This window comes from Merops nubicus, unplaced genomic scaffold, assembly GCF_000691845.1.
Source record: "Merops nubicus isolate BGI_N331 unplaced genomic scaffold, ASM69184v1 scaffold46282, whole genome shotgun sequence".
Classification (NCBI taxonomy): domain Eukaryota; kingdom Metazoa; phylum Chordata; class Aves; order Coraciiformes; family Meropidae; genus Merops; species Merops nubicus.
In genome coordinates, this window is record NW_008593739.1 from 2581 (window position 1) to 25777 (window position 23197).

Consider the following 23197-nt stretch of genomic DNA (forward strand, 5'->3'; position numbering starts at 1 on the left):
CTATCCTCAACACTGATCCAAGAAGTAATATTACACATAAAAAGGCATCCAGGACGGGCAAATTTATGATGTTATGCAATAATGGTCAGCAAAAAATATGTGAGATGATCATAGTGTATGATTAGGAAGACAGTTCACAAAAGTTTTTTTTTGATTGTATAATGAAAGTCAACAATTATAAAATCATTAATCCAGCATGTCCTACTTCCTTAGGCAGTCAAACTCAAACATAATGCAATTAAAAAAAAAACACAGACAACTTCAATGAATTTCATAGTTACTTTTCTTGGAAATAGAAAGTAGAAACATGAGTGATCCCATTCACTTCATTGATTTATATAACTGTAAATTTTTTTAACTCTTAATTTTTGTAGAATTACAGTTTAAATGTCGACAGGTAAATTCGGACTGAGCAATGCTTTTTTTTTAAGGAAATATTAGCAATATGATATAGAAAACTACAGGATGCAACAATTGATCTAGCTACACATTGGCAGTACCATATTTTTATAAAAACATTCTTGTTGATTTCACTTCACAGAATAAACGTAAATTTTCAACTTACATTGTTGCCTCAGGACATCAATATGGAGCTGGAGAAGGCATCTTGCACTACTTTTTTAAGGTAGACATCCAACTATTTTTGAAAGTTCAGTTAATTTCTAGGGGCTGAACCACAGTGAATGCATTTTTATTAGCTTTGTTATCATAAGCTTAATGCTTTTCTAACCAAAACATATTATTTTTTCCCTTTGAAATGTTTTAGCTACAATGGAAGGTTTTTTTACCTTTTTTTTTTTTTTGGATCTATGCATTTTTTAGTTTTTTAACAGTATCTTATATCAGTGAAATCAGGAAATATGTTTGTCTTCTTTTGTCCAAGCATTTCTTTTATTGGGGATACCAAATAACATGTCAAGATCAAAGTATATTCTTTTAAAAAAAAAAAAGTTCTTGTTTTTGCAGGCTGCCAGGAAGTGTTTCTTGAGAACCATTTTCTTCACTGCAGTTCCATTAATCATTCAAGAAAATTAATTTAAGATTCTGAATATGTAGATTTGCCTAGTAAACATATGCTCCTTTTTTAGCTGTAGTTAAAAGTAACATTTTTCTCATCGCTTTATTCTCCCTTTGTATTTTCAGATAGGTTGGCTTAGTGAGGCTCCTGCAATACCTGTTTTTGGAGATGGAAACAATTTTATTCCAACCATTCACGTTCTTGACTTAGCAGCGTAAGTAATAAAAATTTCCCCTGGGAAAAACCTGATACCTAGCTAGGTAAGAAATCCAAATATACTAGAGACTACTGAGGCTTTAAAACTGAGGAAAGTGGGCTTAAGAACACTCTTTGGCCCTTCTTGAGTCAGACATAGACTTCCATCTCTTTAGTCTTTAGATTTGCATTCTGAAAACCTTACCTGGTTGATGCACTGGTGCTATACGTTTAAGAGATGACCAACAGTGCTTGATTTAGAGTGTGATACCAGTTAACTGACACAGAACTGGAAATGGGTTGTGGACTTTACAGCAGGCTAAGTTAATAACTTCTATGGATGTTGCTTTTTATCCATTGAACTTCTTTGCAAATCAAATGTCTAGCTGTGCTTCTTTGATAAGGAAAATATATAGGAAAATGTCATGATCTGAGTTCTGCAAGGTTTACAAACTCTTTGTGCTGTTTCTGAAATACATTTAACAATGAAAGCCCAGAATGCTTCTCTAACTACCTGACTGTGCTTGCTATGTTTCAGAGTGTTACAAAATATAGCAGACCATAGGCCAAAGTCCTACTATATACTTGCAGTAGATGCATCTATGCACACTCTTCAAGAATTAATAAAGGTATGACATTGGATTCTTGTTCCTAGGTCTTTCTGAATTATCTTATGTAGCAAATGGCAGAAAATTATTTGGAGATGTTCCAAGACTTCTGTCCTTTGGACAAAATAATATACTTGAACCTGATTTTGCAGTACTATCGTTTGTTAATGTAAGTAGAAATTTTATGTGAGAAAGTTCTTGTGAATTACGATGAGATTCACGGTACTGTAGTTAGACACACAGTCTTCAGGATGGTTTTAGCTTCATTTTGTTGTAGGAGAATTTGGTTTTACAAGGCTTTTGAAATTTAGTCTAGATATAGTCTTGATGACACTGTTGAACTATGCACTGATAGTGAGAGTCAACTAATACAATGTAGTAGGAGACTTGCTCGTGTGGATTGAGCAAACGTTATGTAAGGACCATACATAACAGCCCAGTATTTTTGGTTGTGTCAAACAGTGTTTCATGGAACAATATGTTAGAGAGCTCACAAGAAGATGCAGCCTTTGATTTGGTTCAGGTAAAATACACAGAGTCTCACTGAAAAGTTCATAGTTGAAGAGCCATTCTGTGCAGGTGACCATGAGGCAATTAGTCACCTTTCCTATGGAAGAAGCAAGGGCAAACATAACTTTTGCAGCTATGGTTAACCATAGGAAAGAGTATTACATATAAATGAACACAAAAGACATTAAATATATGAACATCTTAGAGCAGGAGAGTAGAGGCTATTGGAATTTACATTATCAGCCATATTAGGTCATTGTGTGCTACTTATTAAGAATGGTTTGGGAAAGAGAAAATTAAAATTAGCATGGTTAAACTCTAGGTTGAAGAAAACAAGATGTCAAACTTCAAAAACTTATGGTTGTGTCCAGATGAGGAAAACATCATGAAATCTGGCATAAGTGAAAAAAACACTTGTAGATCAACTACCATAAAAGACTTAAAAATAAATACCCTTCTTTTCAAACACTTAAAGAACAAAAAGCCTGCCAGAAAATCTGTAAGGGAAATTGGTGATTGTGGTATAAAAGGAGAGCTTAGAGAAGCCAAGACCACAGCAGAAATGCTTTGCCTTAGTCAGCTTGGGTAAGAATTTGGAAGCATCTTAATGCTTCAGGATCAATTTGTAGAAAAGTTGTTAAAATATCTGTATAAAACTAAAGTAACTGTAGAAAATATGATAGAATGAACTGACAAAATGAACAGCAAGAAACTTCCAGACTCTTATGATTGTTCTGAGGCCTGAAAGAGGTCTGAACTAGGTCAAGGATAAAATAACTCTACATTGTAAATTTGTGTGTACAATCTGCTGTTTAGCACAGTCCTGAAGGCTGGAGGATAATAAATGTGATGTGGATGTGAAAAGAGAGGTTTCCTGCAATGTTTTGGGAATTACATGCCAATATGCGTAATACTGTTGGCTAATAACCAGGCTTAATAACCATTATTAGACATGATAATAAATTAAATGGGTTAAAGGACGCCCAGAATACATATGATCTATTTTGGGAGAGTCAATGTGGCTTTTGTAAAATCCTTTCCCAAGAAACACTTTCCAAAAAAACATACTTTCAAATACTTTGGAAACCTCCTGATATTGTTTAATGTGACCAGTAAACGTGGGTAAGGATGAACAAACTTGCTTGAATTTCCCAGAGGCTTTCAAAGAAGTACTTCACCAAAAGCTGTTGAGAAGCATCTCAGCACCTTAAGAGAAGTGGTTGGGTCCTTTAATGGATATGTCATTCTTTAGAAATAGGAAACAGAGAACAGGACTAAGCGGACAGTAGAGAGAAGTGTGCTGGTGGAGAGAGAGTTGCAGGTCATGCTGTGGAGACCTGTCTTGGTAGGGAGCTCCACCAGCCCAGGGGAACACTAAAAAGGTACATGGGAGAGAAATACCTTGAGAGCTACTTAAATATAGAGTAGCTGTTTCTAGTTTAGGGAGTCTCTGAGCTGAAAATAGCTGAAGATGATACAAGTAAGGAGTATCATATATGCTTTTTCCATTCTTACTTTCATTAAGGTTTCCACTGACTGACATTATTTGCAACAGAATGCTGGGATATATGTGGATTGGATCTGACAGTATCAATTTGTATGATTTGATGGAATCTAGTGGAGTTTTAAATCTATTTTAAGTCTGTAGGAGTAACTAACAACTTCTGTCTAATGATGAAATGAAAATGGTAATATGTAATGTTATTGGTGGGATTGATCTGAAAACCCTCTTGACTGTTAACAGAATTAAATACCTCAAAAAACTGAAGTGGAAGTGCTGAGAAATAGAATTCCCAATAGTTTTTAAGCAGTAGGGAGTTGTATATAGACTTAGGAGCTTTGAAACACCTGTCACTGGTTTTGGTTTTTTTTTGGTTTTTTTTGTTTGTTTTGTTTTGTTTGTTTGTTTGTTTTTGTTTGTTTGTTTTTTGGTTTTTTTTTTGTTTTGGTTTTTTTTTTTGTTTTTTTTGTTTTGTTTTGTTTTGTTTTGTTTTTTGTCTTTGTTTTTTTCTTATTGCAAATACTACAGAGGAAGAGAAAAAACAAAGGTGTTTAATACTAACATTAAAGTTAGTATACTGTTCTTTGAACTGTCTACTTCAAATCAGTATAGTAATTTTTCAGGTATAGTGTAGCATAAAATTTAAAGCACATAATTTATCCACAAAAATCCTGTATAGTTTTTTTGCTAAGAATCTGATTTGACAAGTGTTTGTTTTGGTTTTTTTTGATAGTGTATCAGTAAAAATGTTGGACCAGGAAAAATTGAGAAGATTCCAAAAGAAAATGCATTCCTGAGCAAAGAGTTAACAGTCAGTACCTTTTTTCCCCTTTATTACTTAAGGAAAGGATGTAAACTTAAAAGTATTTTATATATATATAAAATCCATATGAAATTGTGACTTTTTTTTTATTTAACGAGAAAAATGTAACCCACAACCATGCCTCAAATATATACAGTGGGTTTAAATTTAGAAAACAAACAAACTAATTTTTGATCATCACAGAACAAACTATTTTGACAAGTTACAGCCTGATTTAGAAAAGCAATAGAGCACTGATGTCACTGCTGCACTGACATACTGGAGCACTCTAAAAAAACCTACACAAAATGATAAAAAGAAAAAAAAAATAATGATAGGCTACTAAGACTGATGAACACAGAATACATAAATTATGTTATATTTATCTATTTATTTGGAATAAACTGTTCATAGGAGGAATAAACAAATTACAACACTGGTAGTTTTAAGATGGTACTTGATAAATTTATGAAAGAGGTCCCTGCAATTATATGAAACCTTTGTGTTGTACAGAATAATTATTTTATGTTTCATGTTCTAATAGTTCAGGAGAATACTCAAATACAAATACATATTGAAAATGTTTATATTTTTAAAAAGCTTAAAAATTTTGTTTTGCATTGTGTACAAACCTTCTTTCCCTGTGCTTTAAATTCTTTTCATTCTCAACCCTCTATTCTTGTCTCTGGTTTAAGCTAACAATATTCTTTTAACATGCATGGCTTAAGGCTGTAAATAAATGTAGCTTTGTTCCCTCAGCAAATGCATTTGGACATGTTGCTTGTGAACCTGCGAATGGAATCCATGTTTCTGAAAGACACTTTCAACATTAAGTGGGCTGCTGAGGCAGGACTGGTGGCAAACATTGAAAAAATCGTCAAGGAATACAAGCAAAGTCGAGGATTACAGGTAATGGTCTGGTGTACACTATTTTATAGTGTACCTTTCTTTTTTCCCCCAATGGAAATGGTTATATAAACATAAGGTTTCATTTCTTTACATAAAAAAATACATGGAAGACTGATACAGATGGAAAATAAGTGAACGTAGAGCCTAAAAATTAAATTGAAAAAGTTAAAAAAGCAAGAATATTAATTAAAACGGTAACCATTAAGGGGTTTTCTCTTTTATGTCTTTTATGATGCAGAAGCTGCTGTTCTGAGACAAGTTTCTGTATTAAATATATGGCATTCCCGGTATATTTTACTTCAAGAACACAATAAGTGTATCTTTTATTTAAGTTTTTTTTGTAATATTCAGTAGTTAGATGAGTAATTTGTATCCTTTGTTATATGTAGTGAGCCAGGTTATTTAACTGCAATGTATCTACATTTACCCAGCTCTGTTGTGTAAAGTACTGAGCAATTTTGCTGTTGCCTGTGTTAGCTTAACATTTAGAACTTCTGCATTCAAATGTATAGGGAAGGTTATTGAAAGATGCAGAAAAATGCTTGCATTCAAGTATTGATTTAGCATGCCTAAAACTTCAAACTTTGAACATGGTTCAGGAGCTGTAAAACAAAATACAGCTACTGTTGTTCAAGGTGGTTTGTTAAAAGTCCATGTGTACCTCTGAAAGCATTGTCAGGTCTGTGTTTGGGTTAAACTGCTGCATCTGAGTATGTATGCATGTCATTCAAAAAATTCAGTACCAAATACAGACATAACCAAGTGGCAAGGAGAAGGAGGGCTACCTACATCTCTGTCCCTGTCACTGCCCTATTAAATTTGCTGAGTTTCCACTGACAGGTTTATTGAATTAGGATAGGCAGTTAATCTGCATGATTTTGAGTTTGTTGCATAATATCTTTAGTAAGTATATGCTGGAATCATATTTACACTTACTCATCCACAGGCTAGGTGGGTAATATAAGAAATCGATAATATCTTAAGGTTGTGAAGGATATAAAATTTTTGAGGTAAAAATAACTATTGTGATGACAGCAACTCTGCCTCAGTTGGGAAACAGAGCTGTTGCATATCTGTCACCTCATTCCAAAATTCACTACATTGTACTGATGGGGTTGTGTTTTGTCTCTTTTGATCATTCAAATAGTAATAGTGACACTGTAAGTTGGTCTGTGAGTACTTTTTCTGCAATAGTGAAGTGCATTGAAATTAACTATTACTCTTAGCCTGTGATGCAGGAGATATTCAGTGAGAAATAAATTAATATTAAAATATACAATTTTTTTTTCTGGCTTAATTATAATAATTATTTCCTATTAGCTATAAAGATTGTTCCTTTTACATAAGAGCATTCATATTATTTGAATGATGTTATTTCTTTTTTTTTTTCCTAGCCTCTCAAAGTTTACATTCATGGTCCTCCTGGGGTTGGCAAGTCCACCATTGCTGAAGAGCTCTGCAAACACTACAAGCTACATCACATTAAGATAAATGATATGATTTCTGAAAAAATAGTAAATCTGGTATGTTGCTGTTTTCTAATACTGCTATTATTTTAATATATGTGATTTTAAAATGTTTGGCTGTCATGGTTACAGGGGCTGGGAGCAGTTTATCATTATGTGGGTATAACCAAAATCTATGTATTCCATACCCTCTATGTCATTGCTTATGGGCTGTTAACAAAATCATGGGTAGCAGCTGCCCAGGACAGACCTCACACCCCAGGCTACATCAGATAAGGAAAGAGGTCGGGGAGATGTTAACACCTTCCCACCCAGCAGGAGGAGTCCTCCCTGTTAATGGGCCCATCCATGCCTTGACACATGACTCATACAGAACTCCCCCCAGGAGTTATTTCTATTTAATGGGCAACCAAGGACCCACTGCATGACTCATAGAGTGACATCAACCCATTGTGTGATACTCTGCCCACGGGGAGGAGCCAAGTGCTCCCACCTGGATATAATCTAGGGTTCAGGACAGCAGAGGAGGCCCTTGTCCTCTGGAAATCCAGTGGGTAAGAGCTACCAGATCTTTTTCTATGAGATCACTGCTTAATCTGGTGTGCTACCGCCATCCTAACCAACAGGGTCAGGGTGTATTCTGACTCTGTGGTTTTTCTTTGTACTTTTCCATTTATTTTATTTTTTCCTATTAAATTGTATTTCTGACTTGGGAGTCTCTCACTGATTTGCTTTTCAAACCATTACGTTGGCATCATATAAAAAATAGTTATAATTCCATTATTTTAGAGCACAAACCTCTTTTGACATCCTGATCACCTCTAGGGGCTGCACTGAACTCTGAAAGTTGCTCAGAATCTCGCTGTCCAGAAGCATACATGAAATTAATTTTTTTTTTTTTTTTCCTTTTATTACATCTGTGTATAGAAGAAATTTGACTACGGATCTTCTGAATCTATTCATATTTCTGATCTTATCTTCAGGAGAAAATTGTGGCTCCTAAAGAACTGGACACTGACAGTGTAGGAGAAGAGGGAGAAGATGATGAAGAAGAGGGTGAAAATGCAGAAGAAGCACATGGATTATTAGCTAGAGTAAAAGAAAGCATGGAGCAGAATGCAGGTAGGAAATACAAAGTACTACGATGAGATTTAGGTAACTAGTGCAACACTATGCAAATGGGCAATCAGGAAATAAGCTGGTGCTTTATAATTTCTACATCCTATTAAAAGCAAGAATCATGCCCTGTCATTTTGTATGTACATGATTTAAAAATAAAATGCAACATTTTACATTGTACACTATATAACTTCTATATCAAAAGTGATATCTTCTTAGAATCTTGTGTTCCTTTTTTAACAGTAGGCGTTCCATCTTTATACATTTTCTATGTTTCTTTTTTCAATGTAAATAAGTAACAAATGTATAGTCGGAAGCATTAGATTCTTGTGCAGATTTTTTTTAAAACTTCATGTTTTCTCAGAACAGGGAGCATCATTTATATAATATAAAATAAAAAGTTAGTGAAGCGTATATTTATCAAAGTTTTAAAGAAGAAAATTATTCTAGTAAGAACACAAATTAGTGCATTGTCATGTGAGACTGTGGATTTTTAAAAATACCTTATGCTTTATTTCTGAAAAGTAAAGAGTATTTACTGAAGCCTGTTAAGAATTTTGAAGTCTGCAGATGGAAAAAGGAAGGTCCATAAAAATTGCTATTACTGAAAAATACTAATTATATATGAATAAAGACATGTAGTTTTTGATTTAGGGCTTAACATTTTCTGTGCATTACAAAGTGATCCACCTGGAAGATGCTTTCTGCCTCTGAAGACTTACCTAGTTTGGATCTTGTGTATCTGCGATGGAATGAACTTGTAACATACCCAAAAGCTTCAGTACTGAGACCTTCGGCACCATCTCTTCTGCATGCCTTGCTTTGAGCTTTAAAATAATAATGCTTTTTAAAATAGTAACGTACTTTTATGATTACAATGGCTTATACATATTTAAGACTTAAAAACCGAAGCAAAATAAAGTAGGAAGTTAGAGTTAATGGTTGCAAAAGGACAAAAAAATGAGGTCAAAACAAACTTTTTACTCCCACATATTTGCTCAACAACATAGGTCAAGTTAATAAATGATTTCATATCCCAATCTATTAATCCGAAAATTAAACTTTTAAGACCTCTCTCACATTTATTTTGCAAGACTATCTTTAAGTCTTAGAGTAAATTGCAAATAGAAAATTTTTGTTTTGTCATGTTTTCTATAAATATTTCTTTGCTGCTTCTATTAAAATTTGATTGCATTATCAAAAAAAAAATAATGGTAAGTATCTGTAAAGTTCTACTATTTATATCCTTATAAACACAAATGTAATTTTATTTTATAGCTACACTTTTGTATTCCAGAGATCACTGACAACATGTAATACACAAATAGTAACTCAAATACATAATTTTTTGGGGTCACTATAGAAGCTTCTCTGGTAAATGAATTAAAATATTAGTAAAATAATTTCAGATATCTCTTTCATAATCTAGGTACCTATTAACCTTTTTTGTGTCAGGTCATCTAGATGATCAGTATGTTGTTAAATTCCTAAAGGACAAGCTCAATTCTATGCCTTGTAGGAATCAGGGATATGTTTTAGATGGATTCCCAGAGACCTATAACCAGGCAAAAGATCTTTTTAATTGTAAGTAGTGCTGCTTTTGTTTTTATTGCTGCTAATATTTTCATTATCATTGTTCTAAGTGCCATAGTAGTTGAAGGGCATCAGCACTGTAATGACTGCAGTACAAGACACAAAAAAAAGTTGTTTTCACAGCATGCTTAAAATGTAAGAAAGATTCTAAAGCACTCTGTTAAATTTATGCAAGTTATTCAATTTATTTAGTTTTCAGACTATCTTTGCTGATAAAGTACTAAGTAAATGCACAAATACGGAGGATACTTTCTTGTTCTGTGTTCATCTACTCCACTCAAGCAAGATCTAGGGCAGAATTTCATCATATTTAGTGGCTGCTTGATGAGGGGATCCAGCCAGTGCACCAATACCAATGTTTTGTGAGCCAGATTAGAGTGACTACATTAGATCAGCTGCAGTAGATATGATGAGTTCAGAGGAGCCCTGTGACATATATTTCAAATTGTGAGCAAGCACTGTCCACACATGAAGATGAGGAATCGTCTCCATATGTAAATTACATCCTGAGATGTGGAGGACAGCAAAAGAGTCCTGTTCAGCTTAATATGTTGGGCTGTTAATTATCATACTCAACTGATGCTCTTCAGACAGTTTTACTGACTATTTAGAAGAGCAGATATTTAATGGCCAAAAACCATTTTAACCATACTACTGTAAAACTTTTATGCTCACTGTTCTGAGTCCTGTCTCTTTTTCTGGCAGAGTAATGTACTTGGCAGGAGGAGAGGCCAGGGTGAGGACAGCAATAGGGACACATGTTAAAATTGTGTTTGCATGTGCATACTTCCTCTGTATAGGCAAAGAACTATTAGAGTCCCAGGGTAGAAGTCTGTGGTGGCTGGCAGAGTGAATTACTGAATTCTCTAAACTGGTGTCCAGTTTAGATTAATTTCCAACAATTCTTGTATTCTTATATTCAAATATAAACAAACCTGTCTTTGTACATATTTTTAGCAAATATAATAATATTGTTGTTTCAAATGAAGATGTCAATTTCTTACATTTTCTTGTAGTGGAAAATGAAGAAGAAATTAAAGGCAAAATACCTGAATATGATAAAATAATCACACCTGGTAAGTCTGGTAGATTTCTTTATATAAAAACAGAGGAGTTTTCAAGTACTGCTGCCACCAACGAGAAGTCTAAAATATCACTCCATCTCTTCATACTTAATTTAACAGAAAAAATAAATACATAATTTTGTGTAATGCTGCTACCCTCTTATTTGAAAGTGAACAGGTAATCAAAAGGAAGGTTTTTGTTCAGTTTGTGGGTGTTTTATTTTTTTTTTCTTTTTGTGAAAATGCCATCAACTGTTGACTGATAACAACAGCAGTGGCTGCCATTGATGTGATTACAGCAGTGACTAATGGAATAAACATGAGCTCCTAAACTTGTCCTATTGAAACCCCATGTTTATCTGCAGTGTGATATCATGAAAGATGTTACCAAATAAATTTTAATGCATCAGTTAAGTTGGGATTTAAAAGAGTGGGTTTTAATCTATGCAGAAATGGCTTCATCCTGGTATTTTCGCTATTCTTGATTTCTCTGGAAGTTTTGATTACATTCAAATAATACATTTGGCATATCTTGCATTGCAAGTTGTGTCCAGTTAGATAGTATAACAGTTGAATATCTCAAATGCTTCATTTTTCAGTAAATGATGGTGTATTGACTTCAGTAGAACTGAAGAAAATTCAGAATGTTCTGAAAAATTCTTTAGGGCTTGCGCTTATGTGAAGGGGACAAAGGTTTGATTTAAAAAGCAGACTTTTAGAAGGGTTACAACCACTTCTGAATTGCTGATTTCTGAAGTAAATTTCTGTTATTGGTAAACAAAACCACTTTCAGCACTCATTTCAAAAGAGGAAATGTGAATTAATGATTATTACAGGCTGGAGAAGTATCACTTTCTCTCCCATAACAAGGACTCCAAGCATGGGATCTGTTTTAAGAAGATATGTTCTCAACCTTGGAGAAAATCTGTTTTAGAAAACAAAATGATTCAGAAAGGACTTTCGTTAGTTTGAGGAGCTTTTGTTGGGTTTGTTTTGGTGTTTGGTTTTTTTTTTTTTCCCTTTGGATTTAGTTTTGATTTTTTTTTTTTTTTTTTTTTTTTTCTGGTGGAGGGGAGCCTTTAGGGGGTTGAGTCTCTACTTCATTCTGCAAATTTCCCTTTGATGTCAGAAAAATTACTTCCTGTCTTTGTTAATTTAATAGGTTTCAGTAGTATTGAGTGATGTTATTAATAGAAATATCAGAGCATATTGTGATAAATTATATGAAGTCATAGTTAATAAATACAAATTGATTGTTGAGTTAATAAAATACTGCAAGATTCAACCTAATGAAAATACAAGTATGAGACTTCTGGAAGAGAGGAAACAGGTTTGGTTTTGGGTTTTGTTTTGGTTTGTTTTTTTTATGGATCCTTGAAAGATTTCTGGTGTTTTGTCTACCAGCAGTACTAAAGTAACACTGACTAAATTTGATGGTATGTGGTAGCATAGTATCTTTAACATGCTATTTGATATTTTTTTTTTTAAGTTTACTTACCTTCAGCAGATACACCTTTATTTGTGAAATTAAAAATTGCAATACAAGGTGATGAGGTAAGAAAGAGGAAAACCAATAATATATGGGCACTGATAATATGTTCTTCTTCGCAGAATTTGTTATTTCTTTGACTGCATCTGATGAATTCCTTATAAACAGAATAATAAGTCTGCCAGAGAGCGTTGTTGCTGGAACTCCTTATGCCCAGGACCACTTCTTGCGGTCTCTGAATCTCTTCAGAGAGTTCAACACAGAGGATGCGACTGTTCTCAACTATTTTGATGAACTCGACATACTTCCGCAGTTTATTGGTATGAAATAATACAATTAGTAGATAAAATAAGAATAAAACAGTTATATCATTACAAATTAAACATTTGCAAAGACCATGTAGTAAGTGTACATATAAAAATAATATCTTAATTAACATTCAGAATACAGGTACAACAAGCGTTTTATTATATATATACCAGCAAAAATATCTGTATACTCACTAGGATTCTGAATTGTTCTCATACAGTTACCTGTTTAAAAAAAAATAGGGGGCTTAATTGTTCATTTTTGTAGGCTAAATGATCAAACTAAATTTGTGACTTAGGTTATAGACCTTTTACACTGGCATCCTTCCAGATTGGTGTTACAGTATATTTTCACAGACTTTCAATATTACAGTTGTTTGTAATTATTCTTTAGACTTACCCTCAGATGCTATGACAATATATGGGTAATCTGTAAATGCTGAAGCATGAAAGAAAATTATTATAAATTAAAGGTGGAAGGATAGGACTGATCTGCATTGCAATATACCTGTACATGAGAAAATTTGTCTTCCCTCCACAAAACATAGAAAATTGTGCTCACTGAGAAGTCTCGAGAAGATTAATATCATCTGATTATTCAAAAACAACATTCTTAAGAAAAATGGTGTTTTATTGGGACGGGCACGGTGGAAGAAAGAACAACAGGAAAATCCTGCAACTAGTAATGAACTGCTTATATGTGGAATGTCCCTCTGAGATGAGTTACGAGAAGGTAGTTGTTGAACAGCCTCAGTTATAATTAATGCCCTAAGTTTTTTTTTTAAATTTCATGTCAGTCATGGAGATAATTTTGAGAATAATACCATACATGTGGTGTTAGGAAGTACAGCAGTGGCAAAAAATAGTCTGCTACTATAATAAATTTAAGATTGAGGTAATTCTGCTACAGAAAGTAAATGTAAGAAATGGTAAATATTAAGGTCTGCTGCCATCAATTGGTCACATTCTTATCTTTTACACTTCTGGATATGCAAGTATCCAACTATTCACTGTCCAAGACCACCTTATTTTGGTGGGGACTATAAAGTGTATAATCCACAACAGAATATTGCAGTGGTTTTTGCCAAGAATGATGCCCAAAGATTACTCTTAAACTCTAGTCCATTCCCAATAAGGAAACATACTGGCTTATGAATTTTAACTTTTGAGGTTTCACAGCTGTGACAGTTAGTGACTTCCAGATGATTTTCACATTCAGTTTATAGTCTTGATTCTCATCTTCAAATGAGCATTAGCTTTAGGTCCTGTTTACCTCAGAAACTGCCTCTTTACCTATATTCACATCACTGATTGTTACCCACCGATGTGTGCAAGCATATAGCTTTCTGTTCTAAAATGCTGAGGACAGATTTACAAAGATAACTGCAGTGAGGAACCTCCATCTCTGTAAGTAGCCCTCCATTCTAGCTGATGTTCTAGTTAGTTTATCAGATCCATAGAATTAAGTAGCATCAAATGTAAGCAGAGATCCACCTGCTTTTTTTGGTCATATTCTGAAGACATTTAGTAGGGAATGGTTAAAAAATTATGCTTAATATTGACTCAAATGTTAATGTTTATGTTAAATATTGACTCAAATTAATAAAATCTTTCTTCCACCTTAATTTTAGAAAATAATATATAGCTTTATGAATTACTTTTATGATTTTTTCTGAATCTGAAATAGGATTAGAACAAAGGAGAGGGCTTCAAGATTCTGGAAACTCTGCTAGAGTGACTCACTCCACGAAGTCTGCATGTCAGTTATCTTCAGTCTTGTTTTTCTCATCTGCAGATTGGGGATGGTGATAGAGGCATATTACATCATCTACAAAAATAATCTTAAAATTTTAACAGCAATTTCCTTTGAAGATCTTAATTTATTAACTCCTTTTCTGGTGAACTTTCCTCTTCATTGGTGCCAGTGCTAATCTCACTTTTTATTTAAAAGTTATTTATTTTTGAGTATAAATGCAGTTAGTTGTGATTGCTGTAGTATTTGTGTTGTAATCTTGCTTGGCCATCTAAGAAGAAACCACAGTCTTTGAGACCTCAGATGCAATGATGAGCGAGTTCTTAGCAATTCTGTAAATTACTACAATAGTGGTTCACACGGTAATTTTCATATCCAGGTGTAGCTAGAATTGCAGAAACGATGGACTGCTTGACATAGAAAAAGTATTATTCTTTTAGTATGGAATATTTCAGGAATATGATTTCTGATTTTGTGGAAGTAGAAATTGTAAAAGAAATTTTCTCATCTAGAATTACGTTAGTTTTCTCCTCAATTTGTTAGCAGAGACTTCAGGACCAAATCACAATCATTTAAACTCTTAGAAAAATGGTGTTGGTATTGGGACAGCTATATTCTGTCTGAATTAGTGATTAGAAAGAAATAGGAAGCATGCTTTGCCAATGGCTTTCAAAATACCTTCATGAAGCAGAGGACTGTGGAGTAGGGACTACTGGATTCTCATCTAAATTCTGTATTCTAGTTCTGGGTTTTTTTCCCTTCCTGAGCTTGCTCTCTTTACCCATTTCTGTGCCTTTACATCTCCAGACCCTTAGCACTGAACAAGCCCTTCATCTCTGTATTCTCTGGATATCTGAAATGCCCAGTTTTCCTCTTTTCTGTGCACATTGCTATATCCTTTTTGCCAGATGCCTACCTGCTATATCCTTTTTGCCAGAAAGCCCTGGAGACCGTCCTCATTTTTCTATGTGGGTTGGGTTTTTTGTTTGTTTGTTTGTTTTCCCCCCATCTTTATTTGCAAGTTTAATATGCAAGCAGCCTCCAGCAATTAAAAGGGAGAAGGAATGAAATAAGAGAGAAGGTCTGAATCAGTCTCTATGCTGCTACACGAAGCTACTGATTTATTTTTTTTTTGTTGTTGTTGTGTAGTTATAACACAGTAAAATGGGTCTGTGTATTTGTAAATCTGTATGAGAGAAAAGTTTGGCGTTTGTTGCCAAATCCTAACAACCTATTGTGTAACCTGTGGGGGAGACCAGGTCAAAAGCTGATGGTTTGGAAACAAAGAAATTGAAACTCAACAGCCGAGTGACTATTAAGCAGTATTCCTTACTGGGCACAGGGAATTCTCTACCCGAAGCACTCCCCTGCCCCGCTCTCTTTCAAGGGTTTTTATTTACAAGGGTGTTACATATTTGTAGTCACTCCCCGAAATCATTAGCATAAACACACCTTGCCCAGGAAAGAATTATTCCATGGTCTTTGCTGCCATCTCTTGTTGTTTTATAGATATCACGGTCCTTCTCGTGGTCGTTTACTTAATCCGATGGTCCCTTATCATCCTCTTCATCACTTATTCTCCAAATAAGCTTTCGGCCTTGGCAGCTTTCGGCGCCCACCCAGTACATAATGTCTACATAAGCAGTTCATTATCACAAGAACTGGATCACCTATCTGAATTGGAACTGAAACATCCTGCTTCCTTATCTCTGCTGGGGCCTCTTTGTCTTCACTGCTGGGTACATCTCAAAACACTTACATGGGCAAATTTCAACACAGTACAGAAAACAGCCAGTTTTAATGTAATTCTGCTATACCCTACACAAACCCCACTATGTGACTAACTTCATGTTCCTTGTTAATCTAGCTATCCACAGGCAAAGATTTGTTACCATGGTTACTTACTGGCCTCATCGTTTTTATGCGTCTGCATAAGTTGACATAAGATTGGTGATGGGAACATCTCTAATAGTGAATGACCTCATTTTCAAATTTCAAAACTTAGGCAAGCTGCAACTGATAAACAGGATGCTTGTTATTTTAATACATTTCTACCTTACAGCATCTCAAATAGACTATTTTAGCTAAGACTAGTAAAGAAAATCTTGTGTAGAAAACTTCACTCTGTGTAGCAAAAGATTGACATTTTTAAGCAACTGAAAACAACATCTCATACTTCAAGTTTCAAACATGAACACCATGTATTTTTGGGTCTTGCAGTTATTTAGGAATGACAACGGATAATTTGACGTACGGAAATAGACTCTGTAATCTGAAAGTTATAAAGTAAGTATGTTTTCAGATTCACGGGGGATCGCTCCACCACAAGCATGCATGCCCGAGGAGGCAAGTCCTCCTACATTTATGCAATGAAACAATACATATTCATGTGATGCCTATACATATTAATTATCTAACCCCGCCTATCCCCGCTTCACATGTTAATTAGTTTATCAGGCCTTCACGCTTGCGCAGTTCCTCCTGGTAATTGTGGGCCGAGGTCTTTGAAAGCGGTTGGTGGTCCCTTGGAGGAAGGCCGTATGTCTTCCTCACGATGTACTTTTCACCTCTTGTCTGGAATGTGATGATTTGGCAAGTTTATAGCTTTGGATCAGTCCTGGTCAATACCTTTGTGACAGATATCATCCTGTCTTTGCTTTCTTCAGATAAAGCTGGAATGTTCTTCCATTGTGTGTGTATAAGCTTTGTTATCATTAGAAAACAATTCCTTCCATGTGTTCAAGGTATCTGGTCCTGCTATCCCTATGCTTCTTTTCTCCCTGTTTTGCTGAGAGGTGCAGGATGCCTGTGAGCTTTGATAAGGGTTTGTTAGCTGTCTTGGATGGCAGATCAAAGAAGCATCTGCTTTTCTTTAACTAACTTATTAGCTTTATGTTATGTTACATACATTGTTAGTTTCTATTTTACATATAAATGGTTAGCTTTACAAGTTTTCTATTTTAGTTAATTTCCTTATATCAAATTGACAAAAGCCTTGAAAAATGATCTCTTGTATTTTTTAAAAGATGTAGCCAAATTTGAAGATCCTGAGAACAGATTTATTTTACAAGAGATCATCAAGGAAATTGGGGAACCTCGGAATTATGGTTTGACAGATGAAGAAAAAGAGAATCTGGAACTCAAGGCAGCTGAGGAATGCCTGGCGAAAGAAGCTCAAGAAAAAGCTGAACAGGAGCGAATAGAAGCTGAGGAAAGGGCTGCAAGAATGGCAGATTGGGAAGAATGGGTACGTTAATAGCTATTTTGGGGAAACCATTATTATGTGTTTTAGATGGCTTCTGGCAATCTGTTATGCAAATATGTTTGGAAAGTGTAGAATAAGTACTATAGTTCCTCTTATCGTACTTTAGATCTGGGTTAGGTTGTCTTCACAGTGCCTTTTGAGACCCAGCCTAAAGAATATTGTCTCTTCTTGATTAGACATACTGGGTTTTTTTTGCTTATTGGTATCAGTATGGCTTTAAAATAATTTCTATGATCCTCTTGCTACTGTGCTTTTGTTTCACCATTTATAAATACCTACTAAAATCAATGGTGTTTTTCCTTAACCAGTCTTCTAGGACTTGCATTTCACTGACTTCACTTCTAAGCAGCTGAACAAATCTTAATTATTATACCTTTCAAACAAGATTTTTTAACTCAACTCTGATCAATATTTAGTCTGCGTCACAGAAAGGTTTCTGAGCCTGCAAGAGAAACGCCTTTGAGAGCTGAGTCCTCAGTTCAGTGAGAACTATCAGATGGAGTCTGAAGGAAGCTCTTTGTTTGCTAATACTTCCATAACTACTCAATATCTAGGCTACCTGACCTCACAGGATTTGAACATGATGTTTTTTCCTTATCTACGTGGCCACACCTAAGATATTTTAGGTAAATAACCTGAAATGCATGTGCAAAATAAATGTTATTCTTCACACCCAATGTCAAATTGTTCCACCAGAAGGCAGCTCTTCTGTTGTCTTCTAGAGCTGTTTAAAACAAACTGATCAATCCCCAGAGAAATCCTTTTGTTATGTTTGACTGCCCATACACATCTGTGGGGAAATAATACCCTGAAATTACTCACTTTTAAAGAAGCGTTTACATTGCTGTGCTGTTGGTTTATATTAAGTTTTCTTTGTTATCTCTGCCTATTTACAGCTTCATTCAACATTAAACAGTATTTTGTACTCTCTGTAAACTTGTCTAAAAGATTAGTAAGGGTACTTGACACATTTTTAGGTATATTCAATCCAAAGCTATCTAACTTTCAAGAGTGCAAACTGCATTATTCATAGGTAAAGTAGGTGTTTAAGTAAAATGTGTGCTTAAGTTTATTCTTTTAAATAGGAAGATGCTCAGGAAATCTAAGCAACAATTCATTTGCCCTGGAGACTGTAGATAGGCTGCTGTCTCTGAGTAGTGACCAAGGACCATTTGCAGGATTTATTCAGTAGCACTCCTGGGTTGAGTGAATAAAGAAATATCTTTCCCAGATATTGGTATATCAGTTTTATCTGAACCTTGGGGTTTTTTTTTTGTGTTATGCCTCGAGTACATAAAAGTGGCCTTCAGAGTATCATCTGTTTGCTCTATCTGTATATGACTCAGGCTACTGATAAATACAGTGAGAGAAGAGAGGACAATAATAAAAATGTTTTTGTGTAGTCTTCTGGCTGAAATTACTGCAAATCTCCATGCTATTAAGTGCTCTTAAATGGAAGAAAGATAAAGTCACAGAGGTTTTATTTCCTCCCCCACCCCCTAATTTTTGAATATAATCATTGTATTTGAGTTAACCTGAATTCAAGAATGTTTAGCTGGTGTAAGCAGATGTGGGTTTAGTTGACTTAACTCTTATCCTTCACAAAAACGGATAGAAATGATCTAGTCCCCTAGACTAGTTGGTCCTGCTCTGGCAGGGGGGTTGGACTCAATCTCTGGAGGTCCCTTCCAAGCCCTAACATTCTGTGATTCTGTGAAAAACAAAGCAAAGAAGCCAAACAAAAAGCAAACAAACAAACTCAACATAATTTACAGTTTTTTAGAGAGTCAGGGTGCTTTTCTGAGTAAAAATATTCCCCTTCCCCTCCAGTCAATGAACACTCAAGAAACCCTCCCCATTTGCAACAGTACTAATTTTTGATGTGAGACAGTGTATTCCAACCATTTTGCCCCATATTACCTTAAGGAAACGGGACCACTGGAAGGCTTCAAAATAAACGTCCTTTTAGGTGTTAAAGAGAGAAAAATAAAATAGTTTTATTAATGAGATTATCTCAGTTTTCATCATATTCAATTCCCTGTTCTCAGTGTGCCATGCGCTCTAAATGTAATAAGCAATTAATATTTTTTTCCTGCCAAGTTGCAAGTTTCAAAATTCTGTTCACAGCATATAACACTTTTTTTTTTTTTTTTTTAATTTTCTCTAGGCCACTGTTATTATTTAGTCAAGTGCTATTTGGTACATGTTGTAAACTTTACTCTTTATGATTTTGTTCATTATTTGTAGAATAAACATCTGGAGGAAGTGAAAAGACAAGAACAAGAGTTATTGGAGGCCCAGTCCGCTCCACTACGGAATTATTTAATGAAGAATGTCATGCCAACACTTATACAAGGAATAAATGAATGCTGTAGGATCAGGCCAGATGATCCAGTAGATTTTCTGGTAAGGTGATTACTTTTTCTTAAGTATGTTTGAATATCACAGAATCACAGAATGTTAGGGGTTGGAAGGGAACTCCAGAGATCATCGAGTCTAACCCCCCTGCCAGAGCAGGACCATCTAGTCCAGGGCAGGTCACACAGGAACACATCCAGATGGGTCTTAAAAGTTTCCAAGGTAGGAGACTCCACAACCTCCCTGGGGAGCCTGTTCCAGGGCTCTGGAACCCTTACAGTAAAGAAGTTCTTCCTCATGTTGAGGTGGAACTTCCTGTGCTCCAGCTTGTGACCATTGCCCCTCGTCCTTTCACAGGGTACAAGTGAAAACAGGTTGCCCCTTTCTTCTTGACACCCAGCCCTCATCTATTTATACACATTAATTAGATTCCCCCTAAGTCTTCTCTTCCCTGAGAGAAGATATTAATGTAGAATATTCATGCAGACGCAAAGAATCTCTGTTAACATAAGGACTTAAATTCTTTTTACCCACTGTCATGATAACAATGAAGTAACGGTAAGTATCTGCCATTCTGGTGAGCAGTAATTATTGTGAAAATTTAAACCCCAGCAACTGCCTTTTATGAGATCAGTTGATACCGTACATGAAGTGGGGGCATAATGCAGCTTTGCTAAACAGTAACAGGACAAAAATCACTCCCAGAATCTGTTTCTCTTTGGTGTGCACACTCTGCTCATCTTAAGTACCCTGCCACTTCTGCTGTGACGCAGAGGCCTGCAGAAAAAGGGACATCACTCTCCATCCTGCTTACACCCCTCTAGGCATGACAGAGCACGTTATTGTAATGATGAATGAAAACTCTTTGGTAATTCCCTTCACAGCACTCGTCTAAATTAATGAGTAAATCCTGTAAACCATGAATAGAATTAATCCAGTTGCAAAGGACTTCAAGGAGTTATCTGGTTGAACTTCTGACTGAAAGCAGGGTCAGCAGTGCAAGGATTCAGATGCTACAAAGTTATTGCTGCACTGCTGTTCTTCCTGCACATCTGAAGACAGTTATTAAGAAGATATAACTGTTTTAATGAAAAAAAAAAAAATTATTAACCAAGCAAAAGCTTAAAATGAAAGTATCGGTGTTGCATGCCACTTTAAGCACTAAGGAATGTTTCATTTGTTCAACCTTTTTGCTTACTGATGAGTAACAACTACTTGTAGCTGTAGGAGCACGAGATCTTCCCTACTAACCACATAACTTTTAAAAATCTTTATTATTTACTCTTCTGGGTCCAGAAATCAGGCCCTGTGGTACGCCCTAGGACTTTCCATGGAGTGATAAAATAGTGTCATTTAATAGCTCACTTCCTTCTCTTGCCCACAACAGAGGGGGTGGCTGTTACCAAGAGAGAGAATGAGGTGATTGGTATTTGAGCAGAAGAGGTTCCTCTGACAGATCTGCCAGAAATGACATTTTAGAGCCATTTCATACCTTCTGAGTGATTTTGTTTAAAGCAATGTTATCCACTATAACTTTGTTATTTTGTGTAACTTCTAAAATTGGAGACTTGAAAATAAGTGTAACTTGAAACTCTTCCATTTATAGGCAGAATATCTCTTCAAGAACAGTGCTGATATGGAATGATATAAATGTTAAATCCTAACAGCTGGAGAAATTCTGAAGTAGAAAGGGACAACATTCCTAACACATTTAAAATAAAAATACTTCGTTCCTGAATGTATGTTTGTTTGTGCTTATTATGTAATTTTCATTTTTATTTTAAATTCTTTATTACCACGTTGTCGTGGGGTTTTAATAGTCCTCCTACAAAAGTACCATTTATTGCACATATTGATGAATACATTTACACATCTGTATTTCATATGCCTATTTGAAACAGTAAACCATAAGAATCTGTTCTCTCTCCAAAATTTTCTTCCTGGATTGTTTTCAGTTACACGTTCTATTTAAGCAGTATGTTCTTGTCTGGATCCATAGCAGATGTAGGCAATTAGCCTGAGGAAAACTTTTCAGTAAAAAAAAACAAAAAAACAAAACAACAAAAAACCACTGAAAATGGAAATAAATAAAAGCAGCAAGTTTTCTTATTTCCCCTCCCAGCTGCCAAGAGGCATAAAGTCACTCAACAGTCTTCTTTTGCTGCAGTGAAGACTGGCTGGGTAAACAGTTCCCTAGCACAGCTATGTCACAAAACCTGGGGGTTTATTTTGGTATCAAACAAACATGTTTTCTCACTTAATTCTCTCCATCATCCAATATTTGATAACATTTTTTTATAGATTCTTGAAGAATCTAAACTTTCCAGCATGTGGCTCTCATTCCCCTTTTGTTGACTTCATGTACCTCTCACAGAAACTGTCAATATCTATGCTGATTGAGCTGAAACTGATAGCATATTCGGTGCAAAACAGAGGACTTTGTCAAAACTGAAAGCACGGACCGTTTTGGAGAAGGGGTGGGGGGGAGAAGAGGAAGAACTGAAAGAATGGTGATACAGGAAGATTTTAACACTAATTTTGTGTATTACTTTTAGTACTAGACTTTTAAAGTCGGTTGTAAAGTATTAATGCCTGATGTTCTTATTCAGCTCTATTAATATTTTTACAGAGAAAGTGTTATTTCATGTTTTCACACAATCACACAGCCAAGTCAGTGATGACAGCCAGGAACAGAGTCCAGAACCATCATCTCCTATTCTAAAGAAACAGATTGCTTTTGGATCTGGATTTCCTATAGGTTGCTGGTCCAAGTTACCATTTATCCTGTGAGGCCCTTGAGAGTTAAGAAATTGGCAATTTATAAAAATTTCTTAATTTTGAGAGTCCCATTTTTCAGAGTAAGACTAAAATAATAGGACATTAAAAGGGAGATAAACCAACGTGAATAGTGGGGGGCTTTTTTTTTTTTTTTTGGCATAGAGTTGCTGTAATATATTTACTTTTCTAAGAATAAAGTTTTGAAAGAGTAAAACTTTGAAAGAATTAATTAGTTTTTCTTAAATTTTCTGAAGTTTGTGCGGTCTACTACAGGCAAAGCTTTGAAAAACAGTCATTAAAAAGGGGTTTCTTTACTCTGTGCAGGCTGTAAACCTTAAAAGTAAGCTCGGCGCAGGTCGCTCTGAGCAGAAAACGCGCACAGAGCGCGCTCTGAACCGACCCCCCTCGTTTCCCAGAGGGATGGAGCGGGGGCCGCAGGCGGCCTGCGCTGGGCCCGTGGG

At 35.3% G+C, this 23197-nt stretch overlaps 1 protein-coding gene across 1 annotated transcript; it reads left to right on the forward strand.

Annotated features, from left to right (window-relative positions):
* Positions 1–374: 374 nt before the first annotated feature.
* Positions 375–21603, forward strand: AK7 (adenylate kinase 7; the record flags this gene model as incomplete). Its single annotated transcript, XM_008935524.1, has 14 exons — positions 375–397; positions 542–625; positions 1144–1232; positions 1752–1842; positions 4566–4643; positions 5394–5543; positions 6938–7066; positions 7993–8131; positions 9584–9712; positions 10738–10797; positions 12397–12594; positions 17362–17582; positions 19848–20006; positions 21565–21603. Coding segments are annotated over 14 exons (1589 nt in total), but the record flags the coding sequence as incomplete, so codon positions are not given.
* Between the last annotated feature and the right edge of the window lie 1594 nt (positions 21604–23197).